This window comes from Saccopteryx leptura, chromosome 1 (assembly GCF_036850995.1).
Source record: "Saccopteryx leptura isolate mSacLep1 chromosome 1, mSacLep1_pri_phased_curated, whole genome shotgun sequence".
NCBI classification, from domain to species: domain Eukaryota; kingdom Metazoa; phylum Chordata; class Mammalia; order Chiroptera; family Emballonuridae; genus Saccopteryx; species Saccopteryx leptura.
The window spans coordinates 258,730,813-258,751,465 of NC_089503.1; the positions used below are offsets into that span (position 1 = coordinate 258,730,813).

Genomic DNA, 20,653 nt, shown 5'->3' on the forward strand with positions numbered 1-20,653 from the left:
AAAAATTTTTTTTTAATTTTATTGATTGATTTTACAGAGAGAGGAGGGGAGAGAACAAGAAGCATCAAGTCATAGTTACTTCACTTTAGTTGTTCATTGATTGCTTGTTGTATGTGCCTTGACCGGGCAAGCCCAGGGTTTTTGAACCGGCAATCTCAGCATTCCAAGTCAATGCTTTATCCACCGCGCCACCACAGGTCAGGCCAGATACTGTTCTTAATGTCTGTTTCTGGGGCAGTCCAAACCAGATTCTTGACAAAATATAAATTGGAGCAGATAGCTGCAGGCAGGACTGGAAGGCAATCTCTAGTACCTCCAAAAAGCTGGTGGTCAGGCTATAATAAAGTATAGAGAAATACGCCATGATTTGGAAAACTGATGGCTGGGGTGTAAGGAATAGGGGGTCTGCAGAGACTCACCAGCACAATAGTCTTGCTAGATGAAAAGTCTTGTTACCACCCTCAAAACATTTGGACAGTGATAAATTAATTTAACTAAAATGCCAGTCACCTCAGACCCAGTTGACATATAGATTAGATGGGTTCAGATCACTCCACACTAGAGGCCCAACAATAAAAGCATATCCTTTTCTTAGGTTCTACTGTCCTTTTACATACAATATCCATTATATTACAAAAACTATGATCAAGAAGCAAGAAAATGGGACCATAATCAAGAGCAAAGTGAGACTATGATTGAGAGCAAAAACAGTCAATAGAAGCAGACACACAAATGACTCAGATGTTAAATGATCAGACAAAAAACTTTAAATGTATATGATAAATAGTGGAAAAGGTGGGTAACATGTGTGAACAGATGGAAATTTTAAATTTTAAAAATCAAAACTAGAGAAAAAGATGAAATGGAAATACTAGGAATAAAAAGGCAATGTCAGAAATGAAGAATTCATTTGATGGGCCAACTATTCACAGCAGAGAAAGATCAGAGAATTAAGAGCAAGTTAATGGAAATTATCCAAATGGAAATGTAAAGAAAAATAAACAGGAGTTAAAGGAATAAAGCATCTGAGAATTGTGGGACAATGACAAATGTCTAAAAGACAGAGTCTCTGAACTAGAGAAGAGAGGAATAATGCTGCAGAAGAAATATTTGAAGAGATAATGGTCAAGAATTTTCCAGAATTTATGTAAGACATCAGCCTAAAAGTCCAATAGCTTGTTGGACCCCAAGCAGGGTCAAAAGAAAAAAAATACTAAATTTTGGCAATCATAATCAAATTGCTGAAAATCAAAGATAAGGAGAAAAATCTTAAAATATTCATAGTAAAAAAAAGGAATAATTACATTTAATGGAAGACAATAAGAATGACATTTGATTTCTCACCAGAAACGAGTACAGAAGACATCTGTAACTTGATAAAAGAAAAATACCTCTCAACCTAGATTTCTATATCCATTGAAAATGTCCTTGAACACAGAAGGCAAAATAAAGACATTTTTAGATAAGCAAAAGCTGAGACAATTTTTCCAACAAATCTGCATTATGTAAGAGATACTCAAAAGAAATTATCCAGGCTGAAGGGATAGAATACCAGATGGAGACGTAATGAAGGATCAGCATCAAAAAAAGTTACTAGCCTGACCTGTGATGGCACAGTGGGCAAAGCATCAACCTGGAATGCTGAAGTCTCCAGTTTGAAGCCCCGAGCTTGCCTAGTCAAGGCACATACGAAAAGAAGCAATTAGTACAAGTTGATACTTCCCACACCTCCCTCATCACCGTTCTCTCTCTCCTCTATCTAAAATCAATAAATAAAATATTTAAAAAAATTTTAAAAATGAAAAAATAATTAGAAGAGAAAGCTCAACTCAAAGCTGTGTCCTAGGAATGTCAGAGCACAGTGAAGGAACCTGAACAAGCAGGTACGAAAAGACTGGAACTATTTGGCCCTGTGAAAAGCAGTCTGCTTGCACCAACGTTCCTGAGTAGTACCTGAGTGTCACTCTTCATCAAAGCAACCCTGAAATATTTAAGTCCAAGCGGAACTCAAGGTGCAGAGCTGCTAGACCTGCAGGCAAGGAAATGAAGATCATGCATATGTCAACCAAGAGTGTGGTATTGAAATAACATAAAACTTTAAGCAAGGATTTTAAAAGTGTAAGTAGGACCCCATCCTACTCTAACAGAAGCAAACACACACACTTATGAGCAAAACTGTAAGGTTGCACGCCAGTTGCACAGGGCAACTCCAGACAAAGGCACTAACACTGAGCCAGCTATGACCTGCCTTTGGTCATTGCAATTCAACAAAGCTTTGAAACTGACTTCTGCATAGAGTGATGCTTATACCAGGAATGGGAGCTTTATTTTATTAAATGTTGATGTTTTTAAAAATCACCTCCCAAAATTTCTGTGGTTCAGCAAAGTATATGTAACAGAGCTCTTATTTTGAACATAAAAAATATATTTTTATGAAAATAAAATCCATTTCTTGGGCACTATTTCACCTTCTTTGTGGGGATATAAATTGGGGAACCCTTGGGAAAGCAATCTTGCAGTGTCTCTCAAGATTAAAAAGGATTTGCGCTGAATGCAACAATTCTGCTTCCAGGAATCAATCCATTCTTGCACGTGTGTGCATGAAGGTAAACACAGTGAGGCTACATTTTATGTAAGTTTGATTTAGGTAAATTTGAAATAAGATTATAAAAGTATTCAGTCTCATTTTATGAGCAAATTTGAAATAGGGAAAATGCAAAAGCATTTTAAAATTTGTTCAGCATTTCATGAATGGTAGATTATGTCTAACTCATGTCAATATCAACACCAGGTAGACAGAAACACCTACTATCCTTTATGGATCCTAGGGGGAAATCCTTTGCAAATTCAGTGTGTTTTATATTATCTAAGAGTTTCAGGAATATTACCCTTCACTTAAAAATGAGACCAGCCTGGCCTGACCAGGCGGTGGCACAGTGGATAGAGCATCGGACTGGGATACGAAGGACCCAGGTCCGAGACCCCAAGGTCGCCAGCTTGAGCACCGGCTCATCTGGCTTGAGCAAAGCTCACCAGCTTGGACCCAAGGTCACTGTCTTGAGCGAGGGGTTACTTGGTCTGCTGTAGCCCCACGGTCAAGGCACATATGAGAAAGCAATCAATGAACAACTAAGGTGTCGCAACAAAAAACTAATGATTGATGCTTCTCATCTCTCTCCGTTCCTGTCTGTCTGTCCCTATCTGTTCCTCTCTCTGACTCTCTCCCTGTCTCTGTAAAGAAAAAAAAAAAGGGACCAGCCTGCCTGACCAGGTGGTGGGGCATTGTATAGAGCATTGGACTGGATGCAGAGGACCCAGGTTCAAAACCCGAGGTTGCTGGCTTGAGCATAGGTTCATCCGGCTTGATCACAGGGTCACTGCTTGGACGTGGGATCAGAGACATGATCCCATGGTTGCTGGCTTGAGTCCAAGGTCGCTGGCTTGAAGCCCAAGGTTGTTGGCTTGAGCCTAAGGTCATTGGCTTGAGCAAGGAGTCACTCACTCTGCTGTAGCCCCCGGTCCAGGCACATATGAGAAAGCAATCAATGAACAACTGAAGTGCGCAACTATGAGTTGATTCTCATCTCTCTCCCTTCCTGTCTGTTCTTATCTGTCCCTGTCAAAAAAACAAAACAAAAACAAAAACAAAACCAGCTTGAGTGCAGGGTTGCTGGCGTAAGCGTGGGATTACTGACGTGATCACATAGTTGTTGGCTTGAGCCCAAGGTTGCTGGCTTGAGCAAAGGGGTCACTGGCTTGGCTGGAGCCTCCCTTTGCCTCTGCCGTGGTCAAGGCTCATATGATGTGATCAATGAACAACTAAAGTGAAAGCATCTACAAGTTGATGTTTCTCATCTCTCTCCTCCCTCTCTTTCTTTCTTTCTTTTTGAGCAAAGCTCACCAGCTTGGACCCAAGGTCGCTGGCTTGAGCGAGGGGTTACTCGGTCTGCTGTAGCCCCACGGTCAAGGCACATATGAGAAAGCAATCAGTGAACAACTAAGCTTTGCTAAAAAAGAAAGAAAGAAAGAAAGAAAGAAAGAAAGAAAGAAAGAAAGAAAGAAAGAAAGAAAGAAAGAAAGAAAGAAAGAAAGAAAGAGGAGAATGTTTCAGACATAATGCCCCATTACTCCTAAATATCTCAGTATGTATTTCCCATAAACAAGTACATTCTTTTAAAAATGAGACCATTTTTAAGAGACGATTTACTGTATTAGTAGAATTACTGTATTTACATAGAATTACTATTCTATGTAATAGGAAACATTGACATGATCTCAAAAGTCCATCTATAGAAAAGTGGTTAAAAGAATTTAGGAATATCTATACTATGGAAGATATGGAGCTATAAAAAACATCAGATAGTCTTGAGCAGTAGTCAGCAAACTGTGGCCTGTTTTGGGGGTTTTTTTTTGGAAGAGAAGCAGGGAGAGAAAGAGAGACAGGAACATCAAATTGTTCCTGTATGTGCCCTGATCAGGGAATAGAACTGGCCACCTTTGCGCTTTGGGACAAAGCTCTAACCAATGGAGCTATTCAGCCAGGGCTTAGTTTTTATTGATTTTTAGAGAGACAGAGAGAGGAAGGGAGAGAGAAGGAAGCATTCATTTGCTGCTCCACTCAGGTGTGCATTCCTTGGTTGCTTCTCATGTGTGCCCTGACTGGGGATAGCACCTGCAACCATGTCATTTTGGGATGACGCTCTTCAACCCCGGCTATCAATGGGGTGACAGATGTCGCAGCCAGATCGCCCTCACATCCAGGATGACGCTCTTAACTGACTGAGCTAACTGGCTAGGCCCATGGCCTGTTTTTGTGTAGCCCACAAGCCACACAACACTAATTTTAGTAGTTGAAAAATTTTTTTATTCAAATAGCTTGTGACATGAAAATTCTGTGGAACCCATATTTCAGTGTCCATAAATGAAGTTTTATTGGCACCCCACATCCATTTGTTTATTTGTTTATATATTATCTATGGCTATGTTTGCGCTATAATGGCAAAGTTGAGACCATATGGCCACAAAGTCTGAAATAGTTACTGTGACTCTAGCCCATTACAGGAAAGGTTTGCCAACTCCAGGGCTAGAGTTACTTTCACGGAAATTACAATGTTTAGGTCATGCTTGCCGCGTACTAAGCATGATTTCAAGCACTTCATATTTGTTCATTTATTTAAGCCTCAAATCAATGCCAAAATGTAGCTGCTGCCATTTTTTTTTTTTTTGTTACAGATAGGTAAACTGAAGCACAGAGTGTGTCACAGATAAGATTTGAACTCAAACAGTGTAGCTCTAGGATTCATGCTCTTAACTGCTATGCTTACCCCAACCCCAGCACAATTGACATTTGAGGTCAGGTCCTTCTCTGCTGTGGGGGGCTGCGTTGTGTGTGGCAGGATATTTAGCAGCATCCCTCATCCCCACCAACTAGATATGGAGTATCTTTCCGATGTTAACGAACAAAAACTTCTCCAGACCTTGCCCAGTGACCTCTGGGGAAGCAAAATTGCCCCCCCCCCCAGTTGAGAATCACTGCTCAAGACACATTAAATAAAAAAGCAACTTGCAAAACATCTGTGATGGATTGTGCAACAAAGAATGCTCTTGTAAACATTTATCTACGCAAATGGACAATAGTCCATTCTGGGCAGAAGGAAGAATAACAGGGAAGGTGAAAAGATGTTCATGATGTGCAATGGATATTTCTTTTTAAAAAACTATTTTGTAAAGTATTATTATTTAATTTTTAAAGTTTTTTTTTCTGTGACAGAGACAGAGAGAGTCAGAGAGAAGGACAGATAGGGACAGACAGACAGGAAGGGAGAGAGATGAGAAACATCAGTTCTTTGTTGTGGCACCTTAGTTGTTCACCGATTGCTTTCTCATATGTGTCTTGACCGGGGGGGGGGGGTGGCTACAGCAGAGTGAGTGACCCCTTGCTTGAGCCAGTGACCTTGGGCTGGTGAGCCTTGCTCAAACCAGATGAGCCTGCCGCACTCAAGCTGGCAACCTCAGAGTCTCGAACCTGGGTCCTCCGCTTCCCAGTGGGATGCTTTATCCACTGCACCACTGCCTGGTCAGGCTTTTTTAAGTTTTAAAAGAATCTCATGTTTAAAAAACATCACCACAAAAATCCATAAAGAAATTCAGTTTCTCCTGTGCCTGCTAAATAAACGTTGAACAAATATTTTTAAAATCCTGGCTTGAATTTGTGTAAAGACTCACTTTCCTGGCCTGCCCACATGCCCCCTCCCCAGATAATGAACAAACACTTTTGCCACATGGTCTGGTGGCAGGCAGGCAGGTACTCAAAACTCAGTAGCTGGACTCAGGCTGAGGATCAGGGTTAATGAATGCATCTTCCTCTTAGATTCAAACAAAATCAGTTCATTTCTGCAACTCAGGAATAGGAAGAACAGTGCTGCCTTCCTCTGGCTTCACTTCATGTTTTGATTTTAACATCTCCAGACCTCCTCTGGGGGCAGAAAACAAATGCTGCAATGTTCTCTGGGCCCCTGAATTGGTTACAACAACAATGTCAATAGTAATAATAACTGCCACTTTGCTAGGGCAGATCATGTGCTTGGGGGTAAGTAAAGGACACACTTCTTAGCCCATGATAGTCCTGTGAAGCAGTCCTGGTATCATCACCCCTTTAACAGATGAGGAAACTAAGGCACCCAGGGGTTAAGGAAATTGCTTAGGATCACATTATTGGTGAGTGACAGAGCTGTACATCAAGCTCTTGATCCTGAATCCTTAACCCTATGGAAATGCTTGATGGGTATCTTTGACTTTCTGCAGATTTCTGCCGAAGGAGACAGCCTACTGGAGAAGCTTCCAGAAGCTGTGGGGTTCCTAGTGGTCTCTGAAGACAAGTCCCTTCTCGCCACAGGCAGCGTTTCACACATGGGGCAGTCATGAGGGGGAAGCTCTCTCTGGATTTGGCTGGAGGTGAAGAGGTGCTTGTGGAAAAGGCAGAGTCTTAGACCAACATCAGCAAACTTCTCTGCAAGGGCCACATAGTACATATTATTTTGGCTTTTTGGACCTATGGTCTTTGTTACAACTACTGAACCCTGCCCTTGTAATGCAAAAGCCACCCAAATGATATTTCAAGTGGGTGCGGCAATGTGCCAATAAACCTTTATGTATGCTGAAACGTGAATTTCATATTATTTTTGTGTATCATGAATACCTTATTTTGAATTTTTTCAACCACTGAAAAATGTAAAAACTAGTCTTAGCTCATGTATCATGCAAAAAAATAGGTGGCCGGCTGGTTCTGACCCATGGGCTATTGTTTGCCAACCCTTGTTCTGGGCAAATCTCCAAACCTTTCTGGGTTTCTGGTTCATTATCTTTGAAATGGGAGTGGTTAGATAGTCACAGGGATAGAGCAGGGCTGGGTAAGGCAATGGAGTACACTCAAGGGTGAGCCAGCCCACACTACCCCTGCTTTAGGGACTTCCAGGGTAGCAGGAAAGATGGACACATAGGTAGGCACAAGAAAAACAATCAGGGGCCATGAAAGTGTGTGACAGGGTTTCCTTCTTTAGTCCGAAGCAGTCAGGTAAGGCTTCTTAGTGGAGGTGACTAACATATGCTCTAGAGTCTAATTTTTTTTTAGGTGAGAGGAAGGGCGACAGTGAGGCAGACTCCCACATGCACCCTAATCGGGATCTACCCTGCAACCCCATCTGGGGCCAATGCTCGAGTACCAAGATATTTTTAGCACCTGAGGCTGATGCACTCCAACATCTGAGGATGAGCTATCCTCAGTGCCCAGGGCCATGCTCAAACCAATTGAGCCACTGGCTGCAGGAGGGGAAGAAGGAAGAGAAGGGGAGAGAGAGGGGGGCAAGAAGCAGATAGTCGCTTCTCCTGTGTACCCTGACTGGGAATCGAACCCAGGACATCCATACACTGGGCTGACACTCTATCTACTGACCCTCCAGCTAGGGTCTGAATTTTTTTAATGACTATTTTTTTTTAGATCAGTTTTAGGTTCACAGCCAAATTGAACAGAAGGTACGAAGATTTCCCATATACCTGCGTCCTCCAACTCATGCATAATCTCCCACATTATCAACATCTCCCACCAGAGTGATCCATATTGATAATTAATAATCCTACATTGATGCATGATCCAAAGTCCACAGTTTACATTAAGTTTCACTCTTGGTGTTGTACATTCTATGGGTTTGTAAAAATTTAGAATGACATGTATCTACCATTATAGTCTCACACGGAGTATTTTTACTGCCCTAAAATCAGCCTGATTTTTGCAAAGCCATTTCCAGGAGTCAAAGACACTTTAGACCAGCACTGTCCAATAATGTGAAACATAAATGTGAGCCATGTTTGTAATTGTAAACGTTCTCATGACCTTATTTAAAAAGGTAAAAAAAAACAACAGGTGACTTTCATTAAAAATACATTTAATGCCTTAAACTTATGAGTAAGGAAAATAACGATTTGGGGTGACACCCGAATCCTCACTGCTAATGTGAGACGAATTTTTGAGCGGGTAAAGGTTGCCCCTAAAGTGACCCGCCTACTTTGCGGGATGCCTGGGAGTCGCGATCTGCCCGAAAAAAAAAACCACACATTTAAAATTCAATATGAAACCAATATAAAAGATCAATAATGGTATATTTCACATTATTTTTTAAATTCTTATGCAAAGCTTTTGAAATCTGGTGTGTATTTTATACCTACAGCTTATTTCATTCAGTTCAGACCAGTCACGTTAATAACCACGTGTGACCCTATTGGAGAGGGCAGGACTAATAGATGAACACATCCTCTAAGATTGAAGGATGGGTGGTGGATTGATATATACCCTCTATCCTCTTTCCAAAAGAATTTCAGGTGGCTTAAGTATGTGTAAAATGTAGCACAGGAAATAGGAATGAAGAAAGAAAAACAAAGCTAGAGGCACAAAATAGAATCAGGACTGAGGGCACAGACACTGAGGGGTTCAGTGACCTAAAAACTTGCTACAGTTGGATTCATGTGTGGCTCTTTCCAGCAGCCAATGAGAAGCAGGAGCCTGGACAGTTTCCCCCTCCACAGTTTGAGAACCAACTTGCTGATTAGGAGATGTAGTCCTTTTTTGCCCACCTCCCTCCTAGGGCTTCAAAACACACAACACTCACCCAGACCATGTTTGGAATGTAAGTGAGCAAGTCCTCTCAGGCAGAGTTGCCAGGTAAAATAAAGGACTCCCAGTTTAATTTCAGGTAAACAACAAATCAAACTTTTAGTATATGTACCATATATTCCATGCAATATTGGGATATACTTATACTAATACAATTTTTCATTGCTCACCTGAAATTCAAATTTAACTGGGTGTGTAGCTGTTGTTGATGTCTTGCAAATTCTGACAACTCTTTCTCTTCCTCATCTCCCCCTCCTTCACTGTGCTCCCCCACACTAGCCTCCGTGTTGGTCCTCGGACACCCCAGGCCTTCCCTGTCTCCTGGTTGTCTCATGCTGTCCCCTTTCTTCCAGGGCCTATCACCTCCTCATCCCTCTCAAGTCAGTTCACATGCCCTGGGGCTGCCTTAACAAATGACTGCGCAAATGTGGTGGCTTAATACAACAGCAATTTCTTCTCTCACTGCTCTAGAAGCCAAAGTCTGAAATCACAGTGTTGGCAGAGCTGGCTCCCTCCACAGGCTGTAGGGAAGGATCCCTTTTGGCTTCTTTCAGTTTCTTGCCTTGTGATTCCTTGACTTGTGGCCACAAGCCATCTCTGTCTCTGTCTCTGTCTTCACACTGCCCTCTCTGCTAAGTGTGTCTGTGGGCCATTTTATTGTGGTACCCAGTTCCCTGTCTTCATTGCTCTTATCACAAATTATAACTATTTTTTTCTTCCTTCCTCTTCCCCCCCTCACTCCCTCCATTCTTTCCTTTTTCTTTCTCTCCTTCCTTCCTTCCTTCCTTCCTTCCTTCCTTCCTTCCTTCCTTCCTTCCTTCCTTCCTTCCTCCCTCCCTCCCTCCCTCCTTCCCTCCCTCCCTTCCTTCCTTCCTTCCTTCCTTCCTTCCTTCCTTCCTTCCTTCTTCCTTTCCTTCTTTTTCTTTCTTTCTTTCTTTCTCTTTTTATATTTTCTTCTTTCTTCTTTCTTTCCTTCTTTCTTTTTCTCTTTCTCTTTCTGTATTTCCTTCTTTCTTCCCTTCACTTTCTTTTTTCTTTCTTTCCTTCCTTTCATCTCTTTTTTTCTTTCTAATTTCCTTCTCTTTCCTTCCTTTTTTCTTTCTTCCTTATTTCTTTCTGTATTTCCTTCTTTCTTTTCTTCCTTTTTCTTTCTTTGTTTCTTTCTTTATTTCTTTTTTCTTTCTTCTTTCTTTGTTTTTTCTTCTTTCTTTCTCTCCTTCTTTCTTTCTTTACTTCTATCTTCCTTCCTTCCTTCCTTCCTTCCTTCCTTCCTTCCTTCCTTCCTTCTTCCTTTCCTTCTTTTTCTTTCTTTCTTTCTTTCTCTTTTTATATTTTCTTCTTTCTTCTTTCTTTCCTTCTTTCTTTTTCTCTTTCTCTTTCTGTATTTCCTTCTTTCTTCCCTTCACTTTCTTTTTTCTTTCTTTCCTTCCTTTCATCTCTTTTTTTCTTTCTAATTTCCTTCTCTTTCCTTCCTTTTTTCTTTCTTCCTTATTTCTTTCTGTATTTCCTTCTTTCTTTTCTTCCTTTTTCTTTCTTTGTTTCTTTCTTTATTTCTTTTTTCTTTCTTCTTTCTTTGTTTTTTCTTCTTTCTTTCTCTCCTTCTTTCTTTCTTTACTTCTATCTTCCTTCCTTCCTTCCTTCCTTCCTTCCTTCCTTCCTTCCTTCCTTCCTTCCTTTTTTTCTTCCTTTTTTCTTTCTTTATTGATTTGAGAGAGAGGGAAAGAGAGAGAGGGAGAAGAGAGATGAGAAGCATCAACTCGTAGTTGCTTCACTTCACTTGTTAATTGATTGCTTCTCATAAGCTCCTTGCCTGGGGGGCTCAAGCTGAACCATGACCCCTTGCTCAAGCCAGTGCCCTTGGGCTGTAGCCAGTGACCTTTGGGCTCAAGCCAGCAACCTTGAGATCATGTCAAAACATGCAGTCTCAGTCCTCAGAAAACTCAATCTTCTGATAATAAATAATTTTTATTGTTTTTCTGTGAGATTATTGATCACTGTCATTCCTCCCCATGCCCCCAGTGACTGGCTCTGTGAAGATGAGGGACATGTTTATCTTCTTCACCATTGTATTCCTTCCACTGCCACATAGTAGGTGTTCAAGAAACTCTGTTGACTAAATTGAATATTCAAGCTCCTCCAGGAATGAAAAGCATAAACACGGTTCCTGCCATTTCAGGCTTTGGAAGATCTGTGTGAATATTCTTGGCTGACTCACAGAATTTCATGGATTCATGGCCACTGACCTTGAACACGAGGACGTAGTGGAAACAGCCGTTTTTGGTCCTGAGAACAATCTAATTATCACTGGGTCCCGGGATTCACTTATTCAGGTAAGGGGGAGACCTAGGGCCTATCATCCTCACCTCTGCCTCCGAAAAATAAAATGTATGATCTTTTTAAGGATCTTTGAACTTCAAAATATAGAAACTCACAAAAACTAGTGCAGGCAAAACAGGGTAGGTCATTGGGAGGATAGGGTGGGTCTCTTAGGACTCAGTCACAGACCTGAGGTAATTACCAAAATATTCAAGGAAAGAGATAGCATTCCCACCAAACCTGAACAACAAGGAGGATTTTGACCTTTAGAGTGGAGCAGAGTCAGGGGAGGGGAGGAAAGCTCCTGTTGAGCTCAAAGTTCTCAAGGTTGGTTCTCCAATGTTCTGGTCTCAGAACGTGTTTGCAATCTTAAAGATTATTGAAACACCCTCCCCCCAAGAGCTTTTGTTTATGTGGGTTATATCAACTTGATTTATATATTTTTAACAACTGATTGACTTGGGAATAATTTTAATATTTCCAGAAGAGTTACAAAAAGTCTCCAAATGTATCTACTCTTCACCCAGCTTGCCCCAACATTAGATTTCATATTACCTCAGTCCTTTTATCAAAACCAAGATATGAATACTGGGATAATACTCTTAACCAAGCTGCAGGTTTTGTTTCAATTTCACCAGCTTTCCCACGAATGAACTTCTTTTCTATTCCAGGATCCAATTCAGAATCCCACATTGCATTTAGTATTGATTGATAATAACCATATTAAAATTTAAAAATGAGGAAATCCAATAGTATTTCTCCATTAATTCATTAACAAGACATGTCACGTCAACATAATACACACCTTTATGAAAATAACTCCATTCTCTGAAACAAAAATGTTATGAGCAGAGTGTCATTGTTTCAGCTTTTGGCAAATTTATTTTATGTCTGGCTTAATACAAGACTATTGGATTCTCCTATTTGATTCTGCATGCTACTCCTATCTGTTGTAATGTCACATGTCCCATAACTTCTGGGAAACTCCACAGTTTGCTTGTTAGACGAAGAGAATGGAAAAAGCAAATAAAAATCCTAGAATTATTATGAAGATAGCTTTGCTTTTGCAGAATAGGCTGGCAGGGGTACCTTCCATGGGTTTCCTTGAACACACTTTGAGACCTGCCATGGTGGTGGAATGGTGAAATGTAGGAATGTTTTAGGGGGTGGGGAGACATGAAGACCTTTGAATCTCAACCTAAGAATTCACCTTAGCTGGACAAGTGAACTTAAGCATATTTTAAAGCTACGGCAGCATAAGGAAAATGCCAATTTTGCCCCTCTGTTCTCCATCCTCAGGTGTGGAGTCTGTCAGGACAGGGGACCCTGCTGGGCATACTGGAAAGTGTTAGGGCCCCTGTGAGCTTGCTGGCACAGGGTGGGGCCTTGGTGGCATCTGCTTCCCAGCAGTCCTCATCTTTCAAAGTCTGGGATCTCACTTATGCTCAGAAACTGCGGACATCTGCCCCATTTCTGGACTGCACTGGCCTTACTGCTGTGTCACACAATGGAAGCTACATTTACTTCCCCAAAATTGGAGACAAAAATAAAGTCACCATTTGGGACTTGGCAGAAGGTTTGTGTGATACAAGCATGGTCATTTGTGTGTGTAAGCATTGAACCCCTGTCTTTGTCTATTCAGGTTGCTGTAACAGAATACCATCAACTAGGGGGCTTAAACAACGGACAATTATTTCTTATAGTTATGGAGGCTGGGAGTCCAAGATCAAGTGTCAGCAGATCCAGTATTGGGCAAGGGTTCTCTTCCTGGGTGCCGATGACCATTTTCTCATTGCAGCCTCACATGGCAGAGAGAACAAGCTCCCATGTCTCCTCTGATAAGGGCACCCATTCCATCGGGAGGGCTCCACCCTCATGACCTAATCAATCACCTCTCAATAGCCCCATCTACAAATGCCATCACATGGGGGGGTACGATTTTGACATATAAATTTGGGGGGATACAAACATTCAGTCCATATCTTCCCTATGACTCCAGTCAAACTGGAAGTTGCTAATAGAAAACAGTATTTGATTTCATAAATTTCTGGTATAAGGTGATTGATAACTGGTTATCTGTCTCTTTTAGTTCAGGTTCCCTAGAAAGCAGGGCATGTGATAGGGTTATTTTCCCAAGTGGTATACAGAGGGAAACTCCCAAGAGAAGCCTGAGAGGGAATGAGGAAAGGGATTGGGACTGGGGAAGGATTGAGCATGGGCAGGGGCACAGCCTGGCCCCACAAGGAGCTCCAGAGGATAAATTATACCTCAGAGCTTTCTCATCTTAAAGCAAGGGGACCAGACTTTTGTACTCCGTATCATGCAGTCATTGATTGGCCTGGTGCCATCTTTGGGGGTGGGGTTGGCATAGCCCCCAGGCATTTCCAGATGAGGGTTCCCTTCTCCAGGGGCAGTGGGCAGCCATGGGTCTGGGTGAACCGGCCAGTATAGGGGATCTAGGCGTGTTACCAACAGTATATGCTACAATCCCCACTGGGTGAATGGAGATACAGAAATTCCTGTTCATGATAAAATAATTTGAGAAAAATTCATTCTCCCCAGCTCATTCATTCATTCATTCATTCATCTGACAGACATTTGTTTAGTGTCAGGCTCTGGTATGTGAGCAAGACAGAGTCTCAAGGTGTTTACCTGCTAGTTGTAGGGCAAAGCAAGAAGAAAAGAAACAGAGTGTGGTGGGGATGAGATAGGAGTCTGCAGACTCTGACCAGTGGGCCAAATCCAGACAGACCCATTTGTTTATATATTGTCTGTGGCTATTAGGGGGCTACAAAGGCTGGTTCAATGGCTGTGACAGAAAGCATATATTCTGCAAGGCAAAAGTGTTACTTTTCAGCCTTTACTGAAGTTTATAAAGGAAATGTTTGGGATGAGGCTTGAAAGGTCATGTGAGAGGAGTGGGAAGTTACTGGGGTGTGGTATGCAGGGCAGTGAGATGATGTGGCTTTTCATTTTTAAAACCTTGGATGTGTTTGGGGGCAGGAGAGGAATCAGGGAAACTTATAGTAGCCAAGTTAAAGCTTATGGGTAATGAAAACATTGAAAAATCAGAAAAACTGTGGACTGAGCGTCCCTGTGACCCATTCTTGTGTGTGTGTGTATTTTTCCAAAGTTAGAAGTAGGGAGGCAGTCAGACAGACTCCAGCATGTGCTCAACCGGGATCCATCTGGCATGCCCACCAGGGGGCGATGCTCTGCCCATCTGGGATATTTCATTGTTGCGGCCAGAGCCATTCTAGAGCCTGAGTCAGAGGCCATGGAGCTGTCCTCAGCAGCCAGGCCAACTTTGCTCCAATGGAGCCTTGGCTGCAGGAGGGGAAAAGAGAGACAGAGAGGAAGGAGAGGGGAAAGGGTAGAAAAGCAGATGGGCGCTTCTCCTGTGTGCCCTGCAGGAATTGAACCCAGGACTTCCTCATGCCAGGCTGACGTTCTACTGCTGAGCCAACTGGCCAGGGCCCCCTATGTCCCATTCTTGATGCAGTCTTCTTCTCATGGCAGGTGAAGAACAAGATGCTTTGGACACCTCCAATGAGGTCAGGTGTCTGGAGGTTGCTGAGCAGGCCAAGCTCCTTTTCACTAGCCTTGTTTCCGGCATCGTCCTGGTCATCCCTCTGAGTTCCAAGCAGGATGTGATGTGCATCCCCCCTCCAGTGGCCTGGAAAGCAGTCAAATGCATGGCCCTGAGTAAGAGTGAGGAGCACTTGGCTATCGCCTATGACAGCATTGTCCTGGTGATGGACATCAACCTTGGGGATCCCTGTCCAGTTATCGATGGGCCAACCCACGCCTTCTATACCCAGCTGCCTGTGACCATATCCAGCGTGGAAATTCTGACCAAGTACTGCGTGATTTATGGCATGACCAATGGCAACCTCTTCCTTTATGAATGTGCAAATTCCAAAGTGTTCCCTCTGGAGGGCCATGGAAGCCGGGTCACCTGCGTGGAGGTCAGCCAAAAGGAGCAGCTGGCAGTCAGTGGGTCTGCAGAAGCCCTGTTGTGTCTCTGGGACCTGCAGGTGTACATGTGGAAATTCAAGATGAGATACACGGTATGTGGCCATGTTAGGTCCTGCTGTTAGCAAGCTGATGACAGGAGTCATTTATTAAGTGCCCACACCATGTGTTATTGACCAGGGTCAGGACTAGGATAAAACAAGTGAGGCGCTAGCCTCAAGATCAGAGTTTAATGGAGTGTCCAAAAACTCAATCAAGAGAAATAATTTTTTAATTCAATGTTTAAAAAAATCACAACATATGCAAAAGATCCACAATGAACAAAATATCAACATTTTAAATCAAGACAGAATCAAATCCTGTGCTGGCACTGCCCTACTTCACTCCCCTGATTTAATCCTATGTCATCCTTTCTGTCACCAGTTCTGACTCCACAACCTATGCTAGGCTAGGTTCTAGCACTGAGGAAGCAGCTGCGACCAAGGCAGACAGCCACAGCCCCACTGCTTGGAGCCATGTTCTAGTGGGGGAGACACTGTGAGCTCTGTGAGAGCAGAATTTCTTGTTTTGGTCATTGAGATGGCCCCCATCCTTAGGAGAGCTCCTGACATATTCTCAGGGCTCAATAAGTATTTGTGAAATAAATATAAAGCAGCAAATGTGTGAAGGGCTGGGGAACAACAGGACTTTGAAAAAATAGGGCAATGTCAATGGAGTAGAGAGTAGCAAGGGCTGCTATTTAAGGTAAAAAAAAGTCCTGTGGAATAGCATTCTAGGCAGGAGGAATAGTAGCTGCAAATGCTCTGAAGAGGAAAACTGGTGACTCCATTATATACAAAGTTATCTTGGAGTTCATTGTGCTCATTTCAAAGAGGTATTATAAATTTTGTATCAACATTATTAAGAACCATATTATATATATTCATACTATATATACATTATCTTAAAATATACATATTAAAATATTCTCTAATTTAACACTCACAACAATCTTTACCCTTAGGGTTTTTATTCCAGTTTTTCAGATGGGGAACAAAGGTTGTACCTTAGTTCTCAGGATGTAAAATTGTTAATAAACACAAGGAGGTCATCTTGTACTAAGAGAACAGAGTATGAGTAGTTTCATTTCAAAAAGCCTTTGTTCTACTTGACTTAATTATTTTTATGAAGCTACTATAAGACTGGATGTAAGTAATGTTCAGTCTTACAGAGATGGGAAATGTCACCACTGCAGTTAAATACACCTAGCTTTCTGTTTTGTTTTTTTTAAATAAACTTAATTTTGGAATGATTTTAGAATTACAGAAAAATTTAGATTTACAGATAGTACAAATGTTCCCATTTACTCACCCCTCACCCAGTTTCCCCTGATGTTAATATCTTACATAACAAGAGTGTGTTTGTCAAAACTAAAATATTAATGTGTAATAGCCCTGGCTGGCTCAGTAGTAGAGTGTCCACCTGCCTGTGGAAGTCCCAGGTTCAATTCCTGGTCAGGGTACACAGGAGAAATGACCATCTGCTTCTCCCCACTTCTCTCTCCCTCTCTTCCCCTCCTGCAGCCATGGCTCAATTGATTTGAGTGCATCGGCCTTGGGCACTGAGGATGGCTCCGTGGAGCCTCCACCACAGGTGCTAAAAATAGCTTGGTTGCGAGCCTGGATCCCACATGGGCAGAACATCAGCCTCAGAGGAGGGTTGCTGGGTAGATCCTGGTTGCGGTGCATGCAGCAGGAGTCTGTCTCTCTATCTCTCCTCTCAAATAAAAAAAATTAACACAGAATCAATATTATTAACTCAACTATCAACTTAATTAGGATTGTACATTTTTGACAAATTCTCTTTTTCTGTTCTAGAATCTAATCCAGGATCCATATTGCATTTAGCACAGAGCTTTTAATTGCTCTTCCCGCCCCCCTTCTCTCTCTCTCTCTCTGTCTCCTCTATAAAATGAATAAATAAATAAAAATAATTTAAAAAGAAGAATTAAATCCTAGCCTGACCAGGAGGCAGTGCATTGGATAGAGCATCAGCCTGAGACACTGAGGACCCAGGTTTGAAACTCCGAGGTTGCTGGCTTGAGTGCATGCTCACCAGCTTGAGTGCGGGGTCACCAGCTTGAGTGTGAGATCATATAGACATGACCCCATGGTCGCTGGCTTGAGCCCAAGGTCACTGGCTTGAGCAAAGGGTCACTGGCTCAGCTGAAGTCAAGGCACATATGAGAAAGCAATCAATGAACAACTAAAATGACACAACTATGAGTTGATACTTCTCATCTCTCTCCTTTCCTGTCTGTCCCTGTCATCCCTTTCTCTCTCTTTCCTTCATTAAGAAAGAAAGAAAGAAAGAAAGAAAGAAAGAAAGAAAGAAAGAAAGAAAGAAAGAAAGAATTAAATCCTAGAATTCCTGCTCTCTAATGTAAAATATCTCTAAGACTCTCAGTCCAGTCTTAGTGAAGGTGTGTTTTGATCCTGGAAATATCGATGATATCTGTCCAGGTTTTCACTAGATCCATCCCCAGGGGATGCTCACAACCATGCTTCCTACACACATGCCTTGGGGCTGGTTTCCTACATGTCTTCCAGTCTGAAATGAAGATCACATTGTCTTTTTCAACAGAACTCTTACTGTCAAGGAGTCCAATGTGCTTGCTTCTCCAAGGATGACAAGTATGTGTATGTGGGCTTGAGGGATCGCTCCATAATTGTCTGGAGTGTGCTGGACAGTGAGTCATCTTGCTTTGAGAACAGGACTGAGCTTAGATCTGGAGAAGAAGGACCTGTTTTGGGTCCTGGGCATCAGACTCCCTGCTCTGGCCTCCTTTAGCTGGTTCCCTCCCAGGCCTCTACAGGCCAAGGGAACACATCCACCTGGAGCTATTGTTCCTCTTCTAGACCTATGCTCTGGGTACTTGGAACTCCAGATTACCCTCCCCATCTGGCCTGGAGCCCTCTTTAGGGCTTGCACAGACCTCTTCACCAGGTCCATCCTTCTGAGGGTAGACCATGCCCCCACTGTGCATAACTCTACACTCAAGGGATAGCCATGGGTAGCTGTGTGTGCATGATGTCCAGATATATGAGGCCCCTAGGAGTGTAGGATGGAACTGCGTATGGGAAGAGAAGGGGGCCACAAACAGCCACAAACATCTGAGGGCTGGCTCTCTCACATCACTACATTCCAGCACAAAATTGAGGAAACTAAGAATTCTCAATCTAAATCTGACCTTCCATGTGATTCCAAAGGTACATCCATCATGATAGGAGGCTAGAAAATCTTTTATCTAATAGTTTTTTAGCTGAATTTGCAATATTTACATATTGTGTCTTATAGGATGTGGGCCTTGATTCATTCTCTTGCTTCAAGTCCCACAAAAGTTAGGGGCAGCCTGTGTAAGACCACTTTGAAAACCCTACATCTCTTGGTCTGTTTAATATTGCACTAAGGGCATAGTAACAAGACTTAACACTTCTTGTGTACTGGGTACTGTCCCTAAGACATTTAATTCTCTCAATAGTCAACCCTGTTTGGTAGAGCAAAAACTGAGACTCTGAGAGATGAGATGACTTGTCCAAGGTCACAGAATGAGTAACTGGTAGTCTGTGGCTTATAGCTGGTCTGCCTGGTCCCCATACTCACTTTTGTCACTCTCCTACACTGTTTCCTATAGACAGTGGTTGGGGGTAAGTGACATTTCCATTTGACAAATGAAGAAGCTAAAAAGTTCAGAGAGGTTAAAGGACTTCCCCAAGATCATAAAGCAAGTAAGTGACTAAATGAATATCAGCTAGAGTCAAATACACTGTAATAGAATACATTGCAATCCAATACAGGCGATCCAATATATCATAATCTAATGCACTGTAGTCTAATACATTGTAATCTATTACAATGCAACAAAGATGTCTGGAAAAATGTCACAGATGGCTCAAAAACTGAGGGATGTGGATTGTGGCCTTAAAAGCCCATCCTGGGCTCCGGCTGATTGGCTCAGTGGCAGAGTGTCGGCCCAGGGTGTGGAAGTCCTGGGTTCTATTCTGGGTCAGGGCACACAGGAGAAGAGACCATCTGCTTCTCCATCCCTTCCTCTCTTCTCTCTTCCCCTCCCTCAGCCATGGCTAGAATAGTTTGAGCAAAGTTGATCCTAGGCACTGCAGATGGCTCCTTGGCCTCACTGCAGGCACTAAAAATGGCTCAGTTGCCGAGCAATGGAGCAATGGCCCAGACAGGCAGAGCATCACCTGGTAGGGGGTTTGCTGGGTGGATCCTGGTCAGGGTGCATGTGGGAGTCTGTATCTGCCTCCCTGCCTCTCATTTAATAAAAAAAAAAAAGAAAAGAAAAAGAAAAACCCATCCCAAGCAGGTTCACAACTTCTCTTCCTATTCCCCCTCTAATAATAATAATATTTACTGAGCTCACTCTGGGCTGAAATTAATATTAAGCACCAAACATGACATCTTTCAACCTTCAGAATTCCCCTTAGCACATAGGTTCAGTTCTCATTCCCATATTGCAGATGAAGAAAGAGGGACTCTGAGAGGTTCGATGTCATGCCTGACCCAATAAAAGGCATAACAGATATTTGATCCCATGCAGCCAACTTTTGAATGTGTGAAATTGAATCCCTGTGGCCCTGGTTTTCTCACTTGTGCTGTCCTGATCTCCACCCTCACCACAGGCACCCTACTTGCTGTCCAGTTTGTCCATGCCATGGTGAACAGAATCATCCCAACCTCCAATGGCTTCATTGCCCCCACCAGACATGGTTATCTCATCCGTGAACGATTCCAGTGCCCTTCATCAAGAACCTCACAACAGGATCCTCTCAAGAACTTCAAGAAGGCAGTGTGGATGGTCAAATCAAGGCAGAGAGAAGAGCTGGCTTCTGCTTCAGGGCCACTGCAGGACTCAAGCTTAAGGAGTGCCCAGGAAAATTAGTGCAAATCCAACAAATGCTCACAAGTCTGCCTGATAGTATAGAACTGACTATGGGGGTGTGGGGCTCCATAAGCTAGCCCTATTCAAGCTGGCTGAAGTGTGAAGATAATTATGTGTTGATGTATATCTGGACCCAAGGCCTCAGATTATGTGACCCAGACCTTGCTTCCCACCATCTTTCCATTCCTCTCTTCTCTTTGTGAGCTCCATTCGCAGACCTGCCATCCCTAGGTTAGCAACATGGCAGCCAATTA

General features: G+C 42.6%; 1 protein-coding gene and 1 non-coding gene across 2 annotated transcripts in view; both read left to right on the plus strand.

The window, feature by feature from the left end:
- NWD1 (NACHT and WD repeat domain containing 1) overlaps positions 1–20,441 on the plus strand; it is a 70,976-nt gene extending 50,535 nt beyond the window's left edge. The window contains 7 exon segments of the mRNA XM_066368247.1: positions 6,805–6,895; positions 11,343–11,390; positions 11,393–11,496; positions 12,782–13,058; positions 15,002–15,552; positions 18,080–18,185; positions 20,140–20,441. Of these exon segments, the coding sequence (XP_066224344.1) occupies positions 6,805–6,895; positions 11,343–11,390; positions 11,393–11,496; positions 12,782–13,058; positions 15,002–15,552; positions 18,080–18,185; positions 20,140–20,441 (1,479 nt within the window).
- LOC136390103 (U12 minor spliceosomal RNA) lies at positions 8,445–8,594 on the plus strand. The gene has a single exon (XR_010748588.1). It is a non-coding gene; the product is annotated as a U12 minor spliceosomal RNA (small nuclear RNA).
- Positions 20,442–20,653: the final 212 nt, after the last annotated feature.